The sequence below is a fragment of the Lutra lutra genome, chromosome 1 (assembly GCF_902655055.1).
Source record: "Lutra lutra chromosome 1, mLutLut1.2, whole genome shotgun sequence".
Lineage (NCBI taxonomy): Eukaryota > Metazoa > Chordata > Mammalia > Carnivora > Mustelidae > Lutra > Lutra lutra.
The window spans coordinates 146,680,903-146,705,198 of NC_062278.1; the positions used below are offsets into that span (position 1 = coordinate 146,680,903).

The following is a 24,296-nucleotide window of genomic DNA, read 5'->3' on the forward strand; positions in this document are numbered from 1 at the left end:
CAGTAATCCATTCTCTTTTATTGCTGAATAATATTCTGTTGTCTTGATGAACTGTTACTCACTTACCTGTTGAAGTACTTTTGGGTTAATTCCATCTTTTGGCTTTTATGGGTAAAGCCACAGTGAACATCTGCCCACAGGTTTTTGTGGGAACGTATTTTCATTTCTTGGGATAAATCCTGATGAGTGTTTTGCTGGGTCACATGGCAACTGTATGTTTAACTTGATAAGAAACTGCCTGATTATCTTCCAGAGTGCCTGTACCATTTAATGTTCCTACTGGGAATGTCTGAGAGATCCAGTTACTCTGTATCCTTGTTCGCACTTAGTATTACTACTTTTTTTCTTTTAGCCATCTTAATAGGTCTTTAATGATAACTTTTGTAACTTTATTTTGGATTTCCCTAATGACTAATGATACTAAGCATCTCTTCATGTGTTTATTTGCTATCCTTATATCTTTTTGTATAGTGTCTGTTCAAGTCTTTTGCCCATTTCTAAATCGATTGTTTTCTTACTGCTGGAGTTTAAAGAAGTCTGTATGTATTTTGGATGCAAGTCCTTTTTCAGATATGGAATTTGCGAATAATCTTTCCCACTATGTGACTTGTCTTTATCTTCCTAAGAGCAGTTTCTGTGAAAGCTTTTAATTTGGATAAAGTTTAAATTTATTGGTTGTTTTTTTTTTCCTTTTATGGATCATGAGTTTGGTGTTATATATAAGAACTCTTTGTTTAACTCTGGGTCATGAAGATTTTCTTCTGTGATTTCTTATTCAAGCTTTTTTCCTTGACCTTTTTATTTTGAAATAATTTAGAGACTCACAGGAAGTTGTGAAAAATATTGTATAGAGTCCTACATGCCCTTTGTGCTGCTTTCCCTCAGTGGTGGCCTCTTGTATAACTGTAGCATAATACCAAAAGCAGGAAACTGAAGTTGTTATAATACTATTGCCTAGACTATAGGCCTCTTCAGTTTTCACCAGTTTCTATATACATGCATATATGTATGTGTATAGTCCTATAGAATTTTACTCCATGTTCCATTTCTTACAAGGAAAACATTCAGTGTTTTACCATTAAGTGTGGTATAGGATTTTTTAGCTATAGGATTTTTGCAAACAGTCTGTAGGTTGAAGAAGTTCCTTTCTGTTCCTAGCTTATTGAAAGTTTTGTTTGTTTTTAATGAATGGTATTATCAAATGTTTTTTCTGCTTTAATTGATGTGATCATGTGGTTTTCTTTTTTTAGACTGTTAATATGATAGATCACTTTGATTAATTTTCAAATAATGAGCCAACCTTGTGTCTTGGAATAAACCCAACTCGATGTGGTGTATTTTTCTTTTTCTATATTGCTGGATTCAATTTGCTAATATTTTATTGAGAATTTTTGAATCTATAATCATGAGGAATATTGCTTTTTTGTTTGTTTGTTTTTTAATATTGTCTTTGCTTTTGGTATCAGAGTAAGGCTGGTCTCATAAAATAGTGCTAGGAAGAGACTATAGAATTGGTGCTATTTGTTCAGTAAGTATTTCATAGACTTTGTCAATGAAACCATCGACAAAAACAGTATGATTATCTCATTTGTTTCCCTGTTGTCAATTTTTCTGATTTCTGCCCTTGTTTTTATTTTATTTGCTTGTTTTAGGTTCTTTTTGTCCTTTTTCTGATTTTGTCAGATGGAAGCCTAGATTAGTAGTTTGAGACTTTCTTCTTAAATGTATACATTTATTGCAACAAATTTCCCTACAAGCACTGCTCTAGCTTTGTCTTAGAGATTTTAGTAAATGTTGTTTTTATTTTTATTCAGGTCATTGTGTTCTTCTCCTCTCCTCATACTTCTTTGATCTATGAATTATTTAGAAGAGTGCTGTTTAGTTTCCAAGTTTTAGGAGACTTTCCTGTGACATTTTGTTTTTGGTATCTAGTTGATTTCATTATGGTCAGAGAAAATACACTTTCAATTTGTTGATACTCCATTTGATTTATCTAGTGTTCTAAATTTTTTTTTTAAGATTTTATTTATTTGACAGAGAGAGATGACAAGCAGGCAGAGAGGCAGGCAGAGACAGAGGAGGAAGCAGGCTCCCCGCTGAGCAGAGAGCCCGATGCGGGGCTCGATCCCAGGACCCTGAGATCATGACCCGAGCCGAAGGCAGCGGCTTAACCCACTGAGCCACCCAGGCGCCCCATAGTGTTCTAAATTTTTCTAATGGTTCTTATAAAGATTACACTGTATGTACATAGTTAGTACAATCTTCCAGGGTGAACATTTTATCATTTAAGTGAAATATAACCTTGCTATCACCAAAGCTGCTTTATCATCTCCCCATTATGGTATAGTCATCCTTACTATTACCTCTATATACATTGTTAATGCTAGATTTTTTTTGCTTCTGTCAAAAATAACATTTAAAACTCAAGAATAGTTTATTTACCTTTCTGTTGCCTTTTCTTCATTTCTGTTGTTCTGAGTTTCCTCTTGTTATCCTATCCTTCCTGTTTGAATAACTTCCTTTAGCCATTCCTTGAAAATAGGTCTGCTGGCTAGAAATTACCTTAGCTTCCCTTCATCTGAGTAGTCTTTATTTCATCCTCAATCCTAAAGACCGTTTAATGGATATAGAATTATTGACCGTTCTTTTCTGTAATACTTGAAAATACCATGCAGTTCCTTCTGGTGTCTGTGGTTTTGATAAGAAATCCTTTGTCTTTTGTTCTCCTGTATTTCTCTCTGATGCTGTGAAGATTTCTTGTTGCCTTTCATTTTCAGAAGTTTGATTATGATGTGTCTAGCTGTGTGTTTCTTTGGGTTTTTAACTGTTTTCCTTAAATTAATAGGTTTATGTCTTTTGCCTCATCTGGGAAGCTTTTAGCCATTATGTCTTCAAATATATTTTTGTTTCTGCATTTTTCCTTTTTTTCTGAGCCTCTGGTAGAATAAGTGATGGATTTCTTTTTTTCTTTTTTTGGCCTGCAGGTCCCTGAGCCCTTTGTTCACTTTTTAAAAAGCTTTTTTTTTTTTTTTTTTTTTTTTTAATGATGTCCTCTCCATTTGATTTTTGTATATTAATCTTACATCTGGAAATCTTGCTGAACTCACGGATTAGTTCTAATAGCTTTTTTATACTTTCTATTGGATTTTCTAGATCAATGACCATATTACCTTTGAATAACTACAGTTTTATTTCTTTTCAATCCAGAAGCCTTTTATTTTTCTTACTGTATTACACTGTCTAGAACATCAAGGAAAATGTTAAATAGAAGTGGCAAAAGCAGACTTGTTTACCTCGTTCCCTATCGTTGGGGAAAACATTTGGTGTTTCACTGATAAATAATAGTGGGTTTTTTTCTATAGCTGTTAGTTATCGTGTTGAGGAAGTTTCCTTCTGTTTCTACTTTACTGGAAGATTTTACTAGGAATAGATTTTGGATTTTTATCAGGTGTATTTTCTGTGTCTATTGTGATAACCATGTGTTTTTCCTTTTTTTAGCTTTTTAATCTGATGAATTACATTTATCAGTTTTTGAATGTTAAGTAAATCTTGCAGTCCTGGGATCTCATTTAGTCATGAAGTATTATCCTTTTTTATATTATTAGATTTAATTGCTAATCTTTCATTAAGATTTTTGCATCTCTGTTGATGAGATATTGGATTGTAGTTTTCTTGTAATGTCTGCCTGCTTTTGATATCAGGGTAATGCTGGCTGTCTTTAATTTTCTATTAGCATTTGTATGGAATTGGTATTTCTTTTTTAAATGTTTGGTCAAATTCATGTGAGGCTCCCTATGTCTGGAATTTTTTTTATGGGAGAAAGCTTTTAACTACAGATTCAATTTCTTTAATAGATACAGGGCTATAGTGGACATTCCTTCTTAGATTGCTCCCTCTCAAGACCTACCTGCTACACTGTGAAAAATCAGCCCACATGGAGAAGTCATGTATGGGTGCTCTGGTTTACAGTTCTCACTGAGCCCATTCATCAGCCATTTCAGCCCAGAGGTTAAATGGTAGGTGAAGAAAGAAGTCTTCTTGGAAGTAGATCCTCCAGCCTCAGCTTTTGTAGCTGTTGAAGTCAATGCCAGTCATTTAACTCTTCTAGAAGAGGCCTCAGATAACTATGAGGCTGAGAAGGGTCAATTCTGGTTACCTTTCTGAAGTACTGGCCTGTTGGATCTCTTTGCATAACAATATGTTTTATGCCACTAAGTGTGTTGATGGCTTGTTGCACAACAGAAGGAGGTGGCTTCATTTCAGTAGGACTGGGATAGAGTTTTCAGTCCCTACATATCTGAAAATATCTCTATACTCTAATTGGCTTTGGAATCCTTGGATATAAAGAAATTCACTCTCAGAGCTTTGAAGTTCTTTCTCCATTGTCTTCATGTATCAAAGTCTTGCCAGTGAAACAATATAAATCTGATTCTCATTCCTCTGGGGGGGTAACGTTTTCTCCCTTTTGAAGCTTTTGGGATTTTTGACCTTCAGATATTTCTTTACAGTGCACGTAGGTAATCTGTAATCCAAATCTGTCTGAGGACTCCTGTCTTTATATTTACTTCAGTGTATTTCTTATACTTACTGTAAATTCTTTTTTTTTTTACTCTGTTAAGTCTCCAAGATTTGAATATTTCTTGATTAATTACAGTTGGTTTCCCCCTTTCACCATGTTGTCCCACCAAATTTAGGTGATTCTTGGCTGTTTTGTTGTTGATTTTGTTTGCTTTTTAAGATGCCCTTTTACGCGCTCTGCAAATACTCTCCGTTCATGGCTGCCTATATCCAAAGGTTGTTGGGAATTGCGTAGTACCAGGAAAAGTTTAGGGGTCCTGGTCTTCCTATGTGTCACTAGATACTGGGAAATGTCCTGATCCTTTGGGGATAAATACATGTTATTTACTACTTTTACCCGTGGTCTAAAGGCAGCAAGAAGAGGTGACCCACTTGCTCCTGCTGAAGCTTCTCAACTAACAGTGCTTTGCTTTCCTTCAGGAAGTCCCTTCCCATTTTTGTCCCTTCAGTGCATGGAGCAATACCCACTTTTGGAATCCATTTTTTTCTGGGGAAAAACTCCTGAGTATATGATTACCTCCTTTAATCTGATCTCATCTGCCTCTTGTTTTTAAAGAGATTCCTGATTATTTTGGTTTCTCTGAGGACATCTATCCCTTTGTTTTTCAGGACTCTACGAATTTAAGGAGCTGATAGAACCCTGGAGTAGGTGCTCTGTCTACTCTTTTAGTCTAATTGTGGTCATTTTGTTTAAAATGCACAGAAGGTTCATGTGCTGTTTTTACATGCACATGTAGTTCTTTTTCTTCTGCCAGTTCTTTCTTTCTTAGGCTACTCTTACTACTGGATTGAGAAACTACTTGTGTGTGTCATAATCTTGGATCTGTTCATCTATCCTTGAATCTCAGTATTGATAAAAATCCTCTTTTTAGGTTATGTTAAGGGAAATTATAATGCTTTAGTTTATGACCTTTTGACAAGGTTGCATAGAATGTTATCAAATAAAAGTGTTGCAGTGTAGCTTGTAGAAAATTTTAGGAACCTATTGCTTGTGTCCCACATTTTTTTATTTTATACAAAAAAATACTTAGAATGATTTTTACCTACTAAAATAATCACAATCTTATGAAGTTGTGAGAGTCAGCTTTTAGTATATTTGCATAGGCTTTCATTTTGAGTAAAGCAGTTTGCTTATTTTTTCCCTAAACTGATGATTTACTTGAGATTTCACTATATTAAAGAATGATCTCTCGGTCTTTTTTTTTTTTTTTTTTTTTTTTCCAGGGCAGCATCTCAGACATGTTGAAAAGGATGTTTTGATCCCTAAAATAATGAGAGAAAAAGCCCGAGAGAGATGTTCTGAACAAGTTCAAGGTAAGATTCAAATATTCATATAAAGATCAAATACATTTTTTATAATATGATCTGAATTTAATCCTTAGCCTCAGAGTCAAGTAGTCAATGAATTAATATGTATGAATTGCTTCTCACCCTTTCACGAAGATACCAGTATTTCAGCTTTCAGAACTTCCAGACGGTGTTCAATTCATTTACAATTTAAAAATATTCTCCCAAATTACTAGTAAAAATTTTTTTCCCAGGAGTACAGTTACATATATAGAGAAACTTGGTTATTAGTATTTTAGAGAAGCAAGTTATTCTGGTGATTTTGATAGGGAAAGAAGAAACCTCAAATGTAACATGTACCTGTTTTTTCTTCATCAACCTATAATTATATATTCTAAGATGATTTTCTTTGGTGCCATTGTCTATTACTGAATTGTTAATGGAATCTCAGTAGTACTTACATTGAGGCTTTTTATTTTTTACTTTTCTATATCTTACATTCTTAAATGGATGATATTTATGTAAATGAATGCATTAGGCACCCACATATGTATGTTTTCTTTAGAAAATGTTTCTTAACGTAGGATACTCCTGTATTCTGTACATCTAGAGACATGTTGTTGATTAATATATAAAATTTAGTGAAAACATGTAAACAAAGCAGTGGAAGGTGAAAACTGAGGCCATAGATGGGGGGTCATTAGAAAAGCAGATGACAGTATTACTGTAGAAACAAACGTCTTTTTAAACAAATCTATCTCCTGAAATGGCCATCTAAAAGAAGTAGTAGTAAAATTTTTGCTGATGTACACCATTTTCCTGGCTCCCCTTCTTCACTTTTCCCTGTAGTCTTCTTCCTTGAGAGACTTCAGTGATTCTTTGTGAGGATGTGATTCCCATCAGCAAGTTTCTCTATAGGGAGCCAGGCTGTGTCATCTGTAGTTTTGGGACTGTGTCAGTAATGTTTGGATGCTGGGAACATTTCTGTCCCTCTGATGCTGTTCTTTGAGAATGACCTTTGAAATCCTTGGATTGAAGCGATAAAAGAAGAGTAATTCTCACAGTGGACATTGTGTGGTGGTCATTTCTGTTTCTTAGATGACTTATTGTGACCTATTCCAGTTTCAAATCCATTCATAAGATTTAAGTTAAATCCATCCATAAATAACGTTATCAGTAATTACTTAGTCTATGATACTAGTTTTGCTTTCACTGTGAATTAGTTGTTTAATCAGAGCACCTTCCTTGCACTCACACCCCCAGGTATCAGGAGTAACTAACCCATTGCCACCTGCAGGCAGGGTTCACTGCAAAGCAAGAATTGGCAGGTGTCATGCGGATAGTCTGGAGATAATTCTCCACTTGCCTCAGAACTTTAAAATAAGTAAATAAATATATGTGTGTGTATATATATATATATGTGTGTGTATATATACACACACACAAACACATATATATATTTATATATATATAAAATCTCCTGACCCAGGTAAGGGAGAATAAAAATTAACAATGTGTAATGGAATTATAGGGCTAAATTTTTACTACCAGGAAGATTTACTTGCTACTGATATATTGCTTCAAAGTTATAAATATGAGTTGTATTTATTCTGTTTTTAACACATTATTCTGATATCTAGAATGAAAAAAGCTAACTCAATTACAGATTGAGTTTTTACTCACATGATACAGATGAAAATGCAGAAGAATTGGGTTTGGGTTTCAGAACTGCCTTTGCTAACTCATAAAATGAAACTGTTTTTGTTTTTTTTAAAAAACAAAAGAAATAGAGTATAACAAAATATAAATTTGTGTTGCCCAACTATCCTATAACGAGTGGTATAGAAAAAATGTTTATTTTTTGCTTTATCAAAAGTTAAGTTGTTTTTAGGATGTTGACTTGGTTAAGTCTTTCTTAAAATATACTTAAAATCTTCTGAAGACTGAAAGCATCTTAAAATTTGAGATCTGCTTGGGTTTTTTCAATGCATTTGTCCGTGTTAGAACATGGTGTAACAATTGATTTTTGAATATTTGAATCTTTTATAGATAATCATATATTGATTTTTTTTTTTTAGGCCATATGGTCTAAAACTGTTATAGAATCTAAAATTATTTTATAAAACAATACTCTTTAGTATTCTTGCTTAACCATGTGGTTTAGTCAAGAACATACATTGGTGTTCAGCAGCAGAAGAGCTATATTTGACCTGAACAATAAGATGTAATTTAGAATCAGGACACTCACCTTGTAGTTTATTTACTATTTATAGCCTTTGCTTTATTAAATAATTGTAGGATTTTTATATAAAAGCATTGTGTGTGCTCACTGTATAGTTTTTCGATAAAGATACAGGAATTTTAATAAGTGATCTGACTTTCTGCTAAATGCCTTAAACCGGATTATGTAGGAAAGCTTTTCTGTTTGATTTTTTGCATGTCATTTCATCCCAGCTGATCATAAGAACTGGGTCAGACTGCCAGCAACTTAGGTTTGTGAAGGGAATGGAACAGCTTTTGCAGGGACAAAGAGAAATGAAATCACTTTCAATGAAAGAAGGATGCCTCATTATAGTCACCAACAGCAGTTATTGACAGCTACACTTCCTATTAACAAGGAGCATTTAACTAAGAGTTTGGCTGTTGGATCTTTGGACTTGATCTAATTTGCTAGCATTAATTAGTTTCTTTTGAGCACAGACACTTGGTGCTCACAGCTATAGATTTGGAGGGCTAATTAGGATAGAAAATTGAACAGAATGGGGTAAGGCATTAACCTTCAACCATTACCAGCTGGGACACTGATAAAGACCACAGAGTCCAAATGCTCCCTATTGATGTGAAGAGTACCCTAATGAATATCAATTTCAGCCAGGTTGCTATATTTTTACTAGTTCTCTCTCCATTATAATTTTTAACCAGTTTCCACGATACCTTCATTATCTGTATATACACTGTTGGTTTTTACTCTACACTGATTTAGTCTGAGTTGCACACTTCATCTTATGTTTAAACACAATTAAGATTTGTCTTAAGTAGCTGATAACATTTAGAATGTTTCATTGTTACATGCCTTAATGCTTTAAAACTCTATTTTTATTTACAATTCATGATTCTTATTCTACAGTGAATGTTTATAAAGTCACAATAACTGTCATTTCAAGTAATGAAAACTATAACCAGAAACAAGAAATTCTCAGCTTCTGGGTAACAAGTAAGCAGTATTTGTATTAAACTGGTGTCAACTTGATAATCTTTGTCTTTATAAAATATGCTTTTTTGCGTTTTGTTTTTTTTTTTATATAGAAAAATAGTACCCATTACCTTTTCTTTCGGAATTTAACCTTGATTTGATGAGTAAAGGTGGCTTGACTTAGAGATTAGATACAGAACTGAGAATGCTGATCTTGTTGTTATGTACGCTCAGATAAGATTAACTGTTGGTAGAGTATACATCAACAGAAAAGCAAGTGATCAATTGGTTGAGATAGAAAACTAAACTTTACAGTATTCTTCTTTTGCCAGTGATACTGGCAATGAATAGAGCCACTAAAATTACCAGTGTATTTTTAGATATTAACACAATGAACACTGACATTGTTGGGAACGAAACTGAAGGAAAATTCTAGAATGTCATGGCTCTCTCCAGGTCTCCCATTTTCTGAAAGCCAAAACAGAAATTCTCTTTCATCAAGTGTGATGGTGGAATCATTGCTTTTCTTGGATCTGGGAGTTACCAGCTTGTGTTTTAGGAAGACGGTTTGATGACCTCTGGAGGTTACTTTTCATTCTGTGACTTTTTCCATGTGTTCGACTCTTTGCTAATTTAATTTATATTTTCTGTGTTAGTAATATTGTGTCACCTATACTGTATGTTGTGTGTGTGTGTGTGTGTTTATAGTTTGTCATATATACATTATATAGAATATACACATATATAAACTATGCATTCTCGTGTTACAGTTTGTCTTCTGGAAATAGTCCATGAGAGGAAGAATCACTGAATTGCTGCTTTGTAAAAATTCATTATATTTTGTTGCTTTTTCCTGAATTGCATAGTTGGCATTTGATAAAAAGCTTCCACATTGAATAATGAAATTAACTTTAAAAATAATTTTTTTTTCTTCTTGCTATGACACATCAAGACCAAAGAAGTACTGTCATCAGGGATGGCCTGGAGCTCTCTTTAACCTAGATGTATCTACTGCTCACTAACTCCTTTTTTTTTTTAAATCTTATTTTAATGTTTCTTTAGTATAATGTCTTCTGCAGTCTGTTTTGATCTTTTGCCCAATAGGTGGTAACAGTTCTAAAGAACTTCTGTAAACCATAAGGAAGCACGGATTCTTCATTTCTTTGAGACCTTGCAGAGCTGTAGTAAACAAAATATCTGTCGTCTTTCTGTCAGTCACATGCAATGAAATATGTTATGTTTTATAAATTCCAAGGATAATATGAACTGACAGGAAAAAATGAAATTAAGAATGCTTTGGATATTCTTTAGGATGTTTATAGGTGGAAAACTATCAAAACTTTATTAAAACAAACTGGAGGGCTGAAGACCGCACATGGTCAAAGAAATCCATCTTTTATCCAACTGTGTTACTTGAACCTGCCAAAAACTTTCCCTTTGTTGTTTGAATGGTGCTGTTACCACCACATATATTCTTGCCATTGAACAGTTCATCAGTGTTAACTAACACTTAGGAGGGTCAAATATATAAAATCACCAAGTGTGATGCATATTGTTAATACACTAAGAAATACAGAGATTGAAAGTGCATTTCTTCTTCTTTGGACCTGCACTGGACTCATCGTGTATTTACACTCATGGCTAAGGTTTCTTACAGCCAAAGGGAAAAGGCATGTGAAATGGAGGAGACCAGGCACAAGCTTCCAAGAGCCCTCTCCCAGTAGTCACTCAGGATGTGCTTAATTCCTCCAGTGTTGAATTGTGACTCCATGTGTGAAGTGTTGTGTACTAGGGAAACTCATTAGAGACTTAGTCCTCAGAGTTTTTATTAGGAGTTGGTCACACAGGCATCCTTTGGTTAGCATTACCAAAATTTCAGACTCCCAGAAGGAAAGCAGGTGTTCAGCATAAACCATATGGTTTGCACAAACAGTTTAGACACAGTGAGCCACTCTTAGCAATTAGGGAACGGTGGGAACACTCCCAAAATCCAAGTTGTCAGACACCAGCTAGGCCAACCTTCCAAACAGGCTTTTCTAAAGATAACAGCATCAGGCCTGCCGTGTTCACCCCTTTCTGTACATGGACATAATACAAATTAATTGCCAATAAGTACTTATGTATACCTCTCAGGCCTGATGTCATGACATTATGAGTAATAGACCTATATCTGACAAATACAGCTGAATTATTTTTAAAATGACTGAGCAAGGTATATGGTGGTCATTACTTATTGATTATAGTGGTTCTCCGTTATGTTTAATTCATACCTGTATTGTAGGACTTAATGGCTTATCATGACTGCCTTGTTTCTGCATAACAGGGCAGTTTTGTAATTATAACCGTACATAAGTACTTTTGAATGAATTGGCTAGTTTTCTTCCCACAGAGAGAGGTGTAGTCTCTTTTGAGTTTTTGAAATAAGTTAAATCTGTAAATGCTAAATCTTTAAATGACGAAATTAGTAGGGAGTTTTGTCAGGGCAGATGAATTTAATATCTCAAACGTAATTCAACTTATTTTTGAAGGTCTAAGTGTGAAAAGTCTACATTTGTGACTTGAAACTTAGGAATATTAAGATAAATAATATATGAACTAACTTCTTTATTCTTCTTCTTTACTTCATTAACAAGTTTTTATTATATCCCAGCTTTCCTAGGCCTGACCTTTCAATGATTTTGCTGTAATAGTTTTAAATTCTTTTATCTTATGAGAAATTAATCCAAAATTAAATAGGGGCTTGAAACCGTACCATCCCTTGTTTACAAAACCTAAGTACAAGATCACATTTCACTTAAGTTAACTTATGATCCTTAAGTTGTAATTGACATTCTTTCAAGATAATCAAAACAGATGACTGGTTAACTTTGTGCAAATACTCACAAATTTATATATATATATAAAATTATTTTTTTAAAAGATTTTATTTATTTGACAGAGATCACTAGTAGTCAGGCAGGCAGAGGATGAAGGGGAAGCAGGCTCCCTATTGAGCAGAGACCCCCCCCCCCTTCCCAGCCATGCAGGGCTTGATCCCAGGACCCTGAGATCATGACCTGAGCCGAAGCAGAGACTTAACCCACTGAGCCACCCAGGCACCCCACAAGTAATTATATTTTGACTGAAATACATTCTTAGAGGAATCTTGTCTGTTGGAAAGGGGGTTAATTTATAAAGGGGGAAATCTGGTTTGTACAAAACTCTGGAATGCATTTAGATTTAGAACCACTTAAAAAATAATCAGTTCCTTTTTACAAAGGGCTAGAATTTGGTTGGAACTATAATGTATAAAACAGATAAAGACAGCATTTTATTGTAGTATGTTTAATTTTATTACATTTCCAGAGTCAACATGTAGAAACAATCTTGCATTATTTTCATGAAGCAAATTATAAATCAGATATTACAGATTACAGATGTAGCCTAGTATGTATCTCCTCTTCCAGTTCATTTTTCTGGCTTTCTTTTTGAGGAATACAAAATAAAGAGTAAATCCTAAATCATATAATGTAGTAGTCTAAGTAGTAATGATTTCTTATGATTTACTCAGATTTTTGGAATATTGTCCAATTAAACAGCTAAGAGAGAAATTTTGATCCAGGGCACAGAAATAAGTTTATCTGGCATCATATTTTAACATAGTGGTTGTCTAGCATTCCGTTGTTAGCATTCAGTTGTACTATTTGCATATATTTTAGTGTTATCCAATTACTATATCACTAAAGATATATTTTTATTTTATTTTAGAGTTAAAGATTTTATTTACCTGACAGAGCGAGAGCACAAGCATGGGGAGCAGGAGAGGGAGAAGTAAGCCTGCCGAGCAGGGACCCCAATGGCAGGGCTCAATCCCAGGACCCTGGGATCAGGACCTGAGCTGAAGGCAGATGCTTAACTGACTGAGCCTCCCAGGTGCCACTAAAGATATATTTTTATGAGCAAAAAGAATTTTCAGGTTTCCTTATGCACTTGAATGGAACCTTAGGGTTATATGGAACATAGTCATTCAGAAATGTTTACTGAGTATTCCCTAGCCATTGTTACATGGACAGTGAATGAAACAGAAATTCTTACCATTACAGACCTTACATTTCAATGAAGGAGGGAGATAAATATTGTAGGTTATTATAAGTATAAGTGATCTGGAGAAAAAGTTGAGTGAGGGCCATGGTGAGTGCTAGAATGGTGATGAAGTTCCTCTCTTCCTCCTTCTCTACCTCCCTCCCTCCCTCCCTTCCTCTGTCCCTCTCTCCTTTTCTTTAAGATTTTATTTAATTGGAAGAGAGAGAGTGCAAGCAGGGGGAGGGGTAGAGGGAGAGAATCTCCAGCAGACTCTTTTGCTGGGCACAGAGCCCATCGTGGGCCTAACCTGACAATCCTGAGATCATGACCTGAGCCAAAACCAAGAGTTGGATGTTTAACTGACTCAGCCACCCAGATGCCTCAGAGCTGCAGTTTCAAATAGGTGGTCAGTATAGTGCTCATGGAGAAAGTGACATTTGGACAAAATTTGTGAAAGAGTGAGATGTGCAGATATCTCTGGGAAGAGTGATATAAACACTACATGTAGACCTTGAGGCACTAGACGAAGCTGGCGTGTTTGAGGAACACCTTAAAGGTCACTGTGGCAAGGTAGAAATGAGCGAGGAGAAGAGTGAAAAGTGAAGGGTTCAACAAAGTAATAGGGGGCAGAATCATTTTGGTAGGTACTAAGAGAAATGGAAGGATGTTGATGGCTTAGAGCAGTGAGAGAGAGGGTCTAGTTTACCATTCGGTAGCATCACTCACTGTTGTGCTAAGTGTAAATGCATTAGGGGCAAGGACAGGATCAGGGACACCAGTTTAAGGACGTGATGGTGGATTAAAAGGGTGATAGCAGTGGAGATGATGAGGATGAACACATCCAAGACATACTTTGAAGGTAGAGGCAACAGGAAAGAGATAGCTTCCTATAGTGGTCCTGAACAAGTAAAAGGATGGGACTGTAGTTACCAGAGATGAGGCAAAATTTGTGTGAAGAAATATTATTTTAGTTTAGTTTTCAGTGACTGGAGTAAGAGTTTAGTTTGGACATGTTAACTCAGAGGTGCCTAGTAGACATTTAAATTTGAAGCCACTGTATTAATAATACTGTATTAAGCAGTAGTAAAAATTAATCAGTTTTAAAGGGAAACAGGAGTAGGATGTTTTATGCAAATGCAGTGGTTCTGGTATCAAAAACTGACATTTTTATTTCTTGGTTTTTTTTTAAGATTCCACATAGGCCATTTCCTTCCAGAGCAAATCATAACTACACTGATTTGTTAATTTAACAAACTATACCTCAGTACTTGCAGGGAGAAACTAATGGTGCCAAGTACAGAGAGGAATGTGAGGATATGGTCTCATACCATAATAAGAGATTATTCAGTATCGTGTGATGGGTTAATATATCACAGTTGGGGGGCACCTGGGTGGCTCAGTGGGTTAAGCCTCTGCCTTCAGCTCAGGTCATGATCCCAGGGTCCTGGGATCGAGCCCCACATCGGGCTCTCTGCTCAGCGGGGAGCCTGCTTCTTCCTCGCTCTCTGCCTACTTGTGATCTCTGTCTGTTAAATAAATAAAATCTTAAAAAAAAAATCACAGTTGGTGTCAGAATCCAGGTATCTTAATTCCCAGTTTAGTGCTCTTCCATTAACATACCATTTAACTATGTCAAAGATAGCAAATATACTTCATGCTGACTTCCAGCAGTTGGAAGTGGTTGCCTACCATAATATAAGGGGATCAATCAAAAACCGTGTCATTAGATCACTTAGCTATGTCTGTCTTGGGTGGTAGATTGGGTAAGTGATGATATGCTTTGCATATGTGCTAGTTTATTTTTAGTTACTACTTTCCTGTTGCTGGATTGTGTGTGCTATGTATTTATCACAGACTTCACCAAAATGGAACGTTATTTTCTTCCTGTAGCTTAAGTGATTTTGAGTTTTTATTTCATTTTTTGGGAACGTTTCTGGTATTTCCTATGGCACTCTTTAGAGCTATAGCCCTATACCTATACAAACTATAAACCATTTACTTGTTAAAAATGCATTCATACCCATACAGCATAAGAATTTGACTTATGCTTTGAAATTGAATGTTTTCTTTATTTTTATAATTAATAGTTAACAATATCTATTTCTTTGATTTTTTTTTTTTTTTTACTAGAATTGAAACTTTTTTTTTTAAAAGATTTTATTTATTTATTTGACAGACAGAGATCACAAGCAGGCAGAGAGAGAGTGGGGGAAGCAGGCTCCCTGCTGAGCAGAGAGCCCGATGTGGGGCTTGATCCCAGGACTCTGGGATCAGGACCTGAGCCGAAGGCAGAGGCTTAGCCCTCTGAGCCACCCAGGTGCCCCGAATTGAAACGTTATTTTCATTACCTTATATCTTCTTATGAATGATATCACTCAGTAAAATATGTGGTAACCAGTAGTTGAGTCTAAGAAGGATCATTAACAAATGTTAATATGCTTGCATCACTAAATAAAAGGGCATTATATAAAATCATACACATGGTATAGTTCTAGCACCATTATAAATATATATTGAAAAAAGTAAGTACATCCAAAATTTAATAAGTATCTGAAACAAGAGAAGAAGGTGGATCATAGGCTCTGTAATCTGCATAGCTTTTTCATAGTCTTCAACATGAAAACATTACTTTAAGCTTTCTTGTCTCCTACATGCACAAATCATAAATGTACAGTTTGTGGATTATGATAAAGTAAACATATGGGTAATTACTATTGAAGTCAAGAAATAGAAATTACCGCAAGTCGTCCTTCCAGTCTCCTCCCAATCACCGTCCTTTTCCTCCTCTGCAGAATAACGACCATTTTGACTGAGAACTGCATAGATTATTTTGCCTGTGTTTTAATTTAAATGGAACCATACAGCATGTGATATTTTGTGCCTGGCTTCTTTTACTCATCATTATATTTGTTAGATTTATCCATGTTTTTGTATGAAGTTATAGTTTGTTCTTTCATTTTCATTGCTATATAGCACCATCATATGAATGTGCTGTAATTTATAGCATAGAAATGGGATTTCTGGGTCATACACTGTATATAACTTCAATTTCAGTAGATAATGTTAAACAGACTTCCAAATGACTGGAAGTATACCTGATTTTTAAGAAACAGCCATAAAAGGGTATTGGAGGAAGAAAGAGGATGATTGATAGGTGACTTTTTTTATAGAATGGATTTTTAAAAATTCTCCCATAATGAACATGTATTTGTAAATATAAAAAAAATCAAACTTTTTGTATGTCTTATAGTACAAACATAATAGATCCTAAATAAGGAAAATATATTTGTAACATATGTGACAAAGGTTTGCTATCCTTAATTTATAAAGACCTACTGGTTAGGAATTGGTGAATATCCAATTTAAAAAATGAGCAGAGGACACAAATTTCCTTTTTGACAAATTACATACATATTATTAAACATGAAAAATACTTGCCCTCGCTTTCAGTGGGTGAATTGCAAACCATACCTACAGTATTATGTGTAACTAGCAAACTTGATAGGTCTTAAAAGTTTATGATGGAGAAGTTCCACTCCTGGCATAGCCTGATAGCTCTGATAGCTTATGATTCTGCATGTCTCGCTGCAGAAAATAACTATAAAGTATGAACAAAATGTAAAAATAACAACATAAAGTCGTTTGAGTGTAAACAAAAGCAGTTGGAAGTCAGAGGGTAGTCACATTGAAGGAAGGGAATAGTACTGGCTGAGTCTCCATCATGTAAGATGGCTGCAACTCTGACCAAAGCAAACAAACAAAAAAAAAACCCTTTAGTTTTTTAGTCTTTAGTCTTACTGGTCTGCAGGACCAAAAACAGGGTTCAGTGTAACTACTTAGAAAACTTTGTATTTATGTGTGATGGTGTAAGAGGAGGGTAAGAACATTAATCCCCACAAGTTGGGAGCTGGAGAAAGTGAGCCTCCTACTTCATCTACACTGTCTCTGGCTCAGTCCGAAACTACATATAGAGCAAATTCCAAGCCACTCAGTTAAGCTGCTCAGTCACCAAACTTTGAGCTGCTATCTGCTATTCGATGTAGGAGAGATAGGGTCCCACAGTTTGAGGTCAGCAAATAAAATTGACCAAGTGAAAAAGAAAAAAAAAATTCTTTAGAAAAAAAGAATCCAAACACTTTACATGCTATTGATCGCATGATAGAATGCCACATATTTCCGGGTGCACAGAAACAGGAAAACCTGATCCATTTTCAAAAGGAATCAACAGAGGCTAATTTCACAATAACTAAGAGGTTGGATTTAGAGAAGAATATTAAATCAGCTGTTGTAATTGCTTAAACATGTAAAGGAAAATATGCTTGCAATGAATACAAAGACTGTAAATCTTAACAAAGAATTCAAAATAATAGACCCAAATTGAAATTCTAGAACTAAAAATTTATAGTATCTGATGTAGGAACTTCAGAATAGAAATGGCAGGAGTCATGAATCTAAAGATAGATCAATTGAAATAGCCACTCTAAACAATAGAGGAAAAATAATTTAAAAAGGTGAACAGAATGTCATTGATTTTTAGAATATATTAAGGACAACCTTTATGTAATTGGAATTGCATACTTAGCATAATAGCTATAGTTAAAAATACTGAAAATATTTACTAATAACCACATATCTGCCCACAGTGACCCAGCAGCTCTACCTAGGAGAAATGAATCATTTCAATATAAGTTTCATCTCTGTATAATACGTACAGTAGATTTTTTATAAGAGCCAAAAATGGAAAATAACCCAGGTATTTCTCAAAAGGAGAAGGGATAGCCTAATTGTGGTATACTCATACAATGGAATACTCTTCAGCAATAAAATTGAGTAACTACTGTTAACACACTGCAGCACAGGTGAATCCCCAAACTATTATTCTGAGTGAAATATAAAAGAAAAATGAAAGAACATACTTAAAAATATATATATTCGAGAATAGGCTGAACTAATCCAAATGAGGGTTACACCATTAGGCTGGGAGTGGGACAGGAAGGAACTTTAAAGGAACTTACTAGAGTCCTTTTCAATACTCTCTAATTTGTTGGTTTGTGATGCAGAGGTGTGTATACTTTGTTTCATCGAGTGCTGTACTTAAGATTTATTTCCTTGTATGTAACTTCCCTAATAAGAAAAAAGTAAGCAAGTATAGAATTCTAGTCAGGTCCATGCTAAAGTATTGGTAGGTAAGAAAACATATAGAGTGTATAATGTTGGCAAGGTTTTGGAGAAGCAGGTCTTTACACTGCTGGCTAGAAATACAGATCAGCACAATGTCATGAAAGGCATTTATGAGTATTTTCCTTTTTTATTTTAACTCCAGTTAGTTAACATATAGTGTTACAATAGTTTGAGGTCTACAATGCAGAGATTCAATATTTCCATATATCACCCCATGCTCATCACAACAAGTGCACTTCTGAATCCCCATCACCTCTTTATCCCCGCATTCACCTCCCCTCTGGTAACCATTAGTTTGTTCTCTTTAGTTAAGAGTCTACTTCTTGGTTTGTCTGTTTCCCCTTTGCCCATTTGTTTTGTTTTTTAAATTCCACATATGTGTGAGATCATATGGTGTACGTCTTTCTCTGACTTATTTCCCTTAGCATAATATTCTCTAGCTCCACCAGTGTTGTTGCAAATGACGAGATTTCATTCTTTTTATGACTGAATAATATTCCAGTGCATGTATAAGCCATGTCTTCTTTATCCATTCATCAATCCATGGACACTGGAGCTGCTTCCATAGCTTGGCTGTTGTAAATAATGCTGCAGTAAACATAAGGGTGCACATATCCCTTTGGATTATTTTATTCTTTGGGTAAATACCCAGTAGTGCAATTGCTGGATCATGAGATAGATCCATTTTTAACTGAGGAACCTCCATACTGTTTTTCACAGTGGCTGCACCAATTTGCATTCCCACCAACAGTGCACAAGTGTTCCTTTTTCTCCACATCATCAGGAACACCCATTGTTTCTTGTGTTTTTTATTTTAGCTGTTCTGATAGGTGTGAGATGTCTCATTATAGTTTTGATTTACATTTCCCTAATGGTAAGTGATGATGCGAGTATTTTTTATTTATCTTTTGGCCATCTGGATCTTTGGAGAAATGTCTGTACATGTCTTTGGTCCATTTCTAAATTGGATTATTTTTTGAGTGTTCAGTTTTATAAGTTCTCTCTATATATTTTGGATACTAATCCTTTATTGGATATGTGATTTGCAAATATCTTCTCCCATTCTGTAGGTTCATATTTTGATGTAGTCCCAATAATTCATTTTTGCTTTTGTTTCCCTTGCTTCAGGAGACATATCTAGAAAACAGTTGCTGTGGCCAATGTCAAAGAGGTTATTGCCTGTATTCTCTTCTGGGATTTTTTTATGGTTTCCTGTCTCACATTTAGGTCTTAAATCCATTTTGAATTTATTTTTGTGTATGGTGTAAGAAAATGGTCCAGTTTTGTTCTTTTGCCTGTTGCTGTCCAGTTTTCCCAACACCATTTGTTGAAGAGCAGGTCTTTCCCACTATACTTTTCTGCTTTGTCAAAGATTAATTGACTATAGAGTTGTAGGTTTATTTCTGGGTTCTTCTGTTCCTTTTGGTTTGTGTGTCTATTTTTGTGTCAGTGCCATACTACTACTTTGTAACATAACTGAAAGTCCAGAATTGTCTTGCCTCCAGCTTTACTTTTCTTTTTCAAGATTGCTTTGGCCATTTGGGGTCTTTGTGGTTCCATACAAATTTTAGAATTCTTTGTTCTAGTTCTGTGAAAAATGCTGTTATTGTTTTGATAGGGATTACATTAAATGTCTAGATTGCTTTCGGCAGTGTTTGTGCTTACCAGTGTTTGTGCTTCCAGTCCATGAGCATGGAATATCTTTCCATTTTGTGTCATCTTCAATTTCAACCATCAGTGTTTTATAGTTTTCAGAGTACAGATCTTTCACCTCTTTGGTTAGGATTATTCCTTGGTCTTGTATTTTGGGTGCAGTTGTAAATAGGATTGATTTCCTAATTTCTCTTTCTGCTGCTTCATTATTGGTGGATAGAAATGCAACAGATATCTGTACATTGATTTTGTATCCTGTGACTTCAATCAGTTCTAGCAGTTTTTTGCTGTAGTCTTCCAAGTTTTTCTTTGTAGTATCATGTCATGTGCAAATTGTAAAAGTTTTACCTCTTCCTTACCTATTTGGATGCCTTTTTTTTCTTTTTGTTGTGTGATTGTTGTGGATTGGACTTTCAGTACTATGTTGAATAGCCCTGGTGAGAATGAACATCTTTATCTTGTTCTTGACCTTAGGGGTAAAGCTCCGTTGAGGATGGTTTCATAGATGGTCATTATTATGTTGAAGTATGTTCAATCTAAACCTACTTTTTTGAGTATTTTTATCTTGAATGGATGTTGTACTTGGAAGCTTTTTCTGTGGCTATTGAAATGATCATATAGTTCTTATCCTTTCTCTTATTTACGTGATGTACCTTGTTGATTGATTTGTAAATATAGAACTACCTTGCAACCCACTTGATCCTGGTGAGTGATTTTTTTTTTTTTAATCTGTTACTGGATTCAGTTTGCTAGTGTTTTATTGAGGTGTTTTGCATGTGCATTCATCAGGGATGTTGGCTTGTAGTTCTCTCTTTTAGTGGTGTCTTTGGTATTGGTATCCAGATAATGCTGGCCTCATAGGCTGAATTTGGAAGTATTCCTCTCCTTTCAATATTTTGGGATATTTTAAGAAGAATAGATACTAACTCTTCTTGAAATGTTTGATAGATGTCACCTGTGAAGCCATCTGGTGTTTTGGGAGGTGATTTTTTTTCCTGTTGGCTTTTTTTTTTTTTTTTAAGGTTTTATTTCTTAGGGAGAGAGAGAAAGCAAGCACAAGCTGGGAGAGAGGGAGAAGGAGAGAGAGAGGCAGACTCCCATTGAGCAGGGAGCCTGATGTAGGGCCCGATCCCAGGACCCTGGGTTCATGACCTGAGCCAAAGGCAGATGCTTAACTGACTGAGCCACCCAAGTGCCCCTTTTGGGAGTTTTTGAATTACTGATTCAGTTTCTTTTTTCATTGTTAGTCTGTTCAAATTTTTTACTTCTTCCTATTTCAGTTTGATTAGTTCTTTTTTTTCAAGAATTTATTCATTTCTTCTAGGTAGTCCAGTTTGTTGGCATCTAGTTTTTCACACTATTCTTTATGATTTTTTTTATTTCTGTGGTGTTGATTGTTATTTATCCAGTATCATTTGTGATTTTATTTACTTGAATCCTTTTCTCTGCTTTTCTTGATAAGTTTGGCTGGAGGTTTATCAATTTTATTGATTTCCCCCCCCCCCCAACAAACCAGCTCCTGGTTTCATTGATCAGTTCTGTTGTTTTCTTTTCTTTTTTCCTGTATCATTTACTTCTGCTCTAATCTTTATTATTTCCTTCCTTCTCCTGGTTTTAGGCTTTGCTTGTTTTCCTAGCTGCTTTAGGTGTAAGGTTAGGTTGTTTGAGATTTTTCTTCATGAGGTAGGCCTGAGTTGCTATACATTTCCTTCTTAGAACGGCTTTTGCAGCATCCCAAAGGTTTGGGATGTTGTGTTTTCATTTTCATTTGGGTCCATGTACTTTTTAATTTCTTATTTCCTGGTTGACCCATTCATTGTTTAGTAGCATATTTAACTTCCATTTGTTTGTGGTCTTTCCAGATTTTTTTCTTGTGGTTGGCTTCTAGTTTCATAATGTTGTGCTCAGAAAAGATGAATGGTATGACTTCGATCTTTAATTTGTTGAGGCTTGTTTCATGCTAATATGTGATCTGTTCTGAAGAATGTTCTGTGTGCTTGAAAAGAATGCGTATTCTGCTGTTTTAAGATGGAGTGTTCTGAATATATCTGTTAGATCCATTTGTTCATGTGTCATTCAAAGCCATTGTTTCCTTGTTGCTGTTTGGATGATCTGCCAATTGATGTAAGTGAGATGTTAAAGTCCCCTACTTACTATTGTATTATTATTGAATAGTTCGTTTATGTTTGTTATTTAATGTTTTATGCATTTGGGTGGCCCTAAGTTTGCACAATTTACAGTTGTTATATCTTTTTGTTGGATTATTCCCTTTATTATTGTAAAGTGTTCTGCTTTGTATCTTGTTACAGTCCTTGTTTTAAAGTCTATTTTGTCTGTTAAAAGTATTGCTACTCTGGCTTTGTTTGGCATCCATATGCTGCTTGATAGATGTTTGTTTATCCCCTCACTTTCAACTGTAGGTGTTTTTGGGTCTGAATGAATCTCTTGTAGGCAGCATATAGATGGGTCTTGTTTTCTATCCAGTCTGACACCCTGTGCCGTTTGATCACAACATTTAATCCATTTACATTCAAATTACTGACAGATACGTGTTTATTGTCATTTTATTATCTGTTTTGTGGTTGTTTTTGAAAACTTTCTCTGATCCTTTCTTGCCTTTCTCTTTTTCCCCGTTTAGCTGATTTTCTTTAGTGATCTATTTGGATTTCTCTTTCTTCTTTGCATTTTTATTTAGTGGGTTTTGATATATGGTTACTGTTAGGTTTGTATATAAAGCATCTTCTGCATATAGCAGTCTACACTAACTTGATGGTTGTTTAAATTTGAATCCAATCTTCTCTCCTCCCCACATTTTAGGTATATGTTATTATATTTTATGTCCCTTTTTTGTGTGTGAGTTGCTTGACTAATTTTTTTTTACAGAAATACTCTTTTTTACTTGTGTTTCCTGCCTCTGTATTGTCATTTTTTTTTAAATCTCTTCCTTCCACTTAAAGAGTACCCTTTCATATTTGTTGTAGGACTGGTTTAATGGTCATGAACTTCTTTAGTTTCTGTTTATCTGGGAAACTCTTTTCCTCTCTATTCTGAGTGATAGCCTTGTTGCATAGAGTATTCTTGGCTGCAGAAATTTCTCCTTGAGCACTTTGGAAGCCAGAGGGAGTAGCATGATATATTCAGTTTCTGTTGAAAAATCTCCTGCCAGCCCTTTGGGTTTTCCTTATTAAGTTACTGGGGGTTTTTTTGTCTTGATGCTTTAAAAATTTTTTCTATATCTATTTTGCAAATTTAGTTACAATATGTCTTGATTTTGATGGGAGTTCTCTTTGCCTCCTGGATCTGTATATCTGTCTCCCCCCCCCCCCCCCCAATTAGGGAAGTTTTCACCTGTTACTTCAAGTAAATGTCCTGTTCTTTTCTCTCTCTTCTTCTGGGACCAATATAATATGAATGCTATTATGTTGGATGGAGTCACTGATTTCCCAAAATAAGCCTATTCACATTTTGTGTAATTCTTTTTTCTCTCTTGTTCAGCTTGATTACTTTCCATTACTCTGTCTTCTAAGTGACCAGTTCATTTCTCTGCTTCTTCCATCCTGCTGTTCAGTCCACCAAGCATCTTTCTCATTTTGTTTAATGAGCCCTTTATCTCTGCTATGTTATTCCTTATCTCTCTTTACAGGGTCTCACTCATGTCTTCCATTCTTGTCTCAAGTCTTGCGAGTGTCCTTATGATCACCGCTTTAAAGTCTCTATCAGGCATGTTACTTACATCTGTTTTGTTTGGATCTGTGGCTGTGTCCTTGTCCTGTTCCTTCATTTTCAATTCCTTTCTCTCTTTCCTCATTTTGTCTGCCTCTCTGGGTCTGTTTCTGTGGGTGAAGAAAGTCAACTGTGTCTTCTCTCTTGTATGCAGTGACTTTATGCAGAGGAGGTCCTGGAGTCTCTACAGCACGTGTCCCCTGTTCCTCAGAACCTGGCACTTCAGGAGAGCATCCTGTGTGTGTTGCTTAGATCCTATTGTTTTGTCTGAGTCACTTTTCCTTTCAGTGCAGTTGTTGGCACTGACTCTCTGCCTGTTGTGGGCTATGCTTACTCTTTGTGGTGTTAGTGGGACCTAGTCAGGCCATCTCTGAGGGGTGTGCCTACTGGGGTTCTTGTCAGCTGGGTGATGGTGGTAGAAAAATTTGCGCAGGTCCACTAGTCCCATGTCAGATTTCCCAAAGTGCTGTGGCAGTCGGGGCTGTGTAGCTGGGTGGGGAAGACAGTGATGGCTGGCCTGTGGCTGGACCCTGCATGTGACATTGGTGGGGGGTGCTTGTATGGGAGCAGTAGCTGTGCATCTGGTGATGGGTGTGATGCGCATATGCTAACAAAATTT

At 35.5% G+C, this 24,296-nt stretch overlaps 1 protein-coding gene across 1 annotated transcript in view; it reads left to right on the forward strand.

Annotated features, from left to right (window-relative positions):
- The window catches only part of CMC1 (C-X9-C motif containing 1), an 89,960-nt gene that overhangs the window by 18,259 nt on the left and 47,405 nt on the right, over positions 1-24,296 (forward strand). Inside the window, exon 2 of the mRNA XM_047738825.1 lies at positions 5,803-5,892. Coding sequence (XP_047594781.1) covers positions 5,803-5,892 — 90 coding nt within the window. The remainder of the gene's footprint in view (positions 1-5,802; positions 5,893-24,296) is intronic.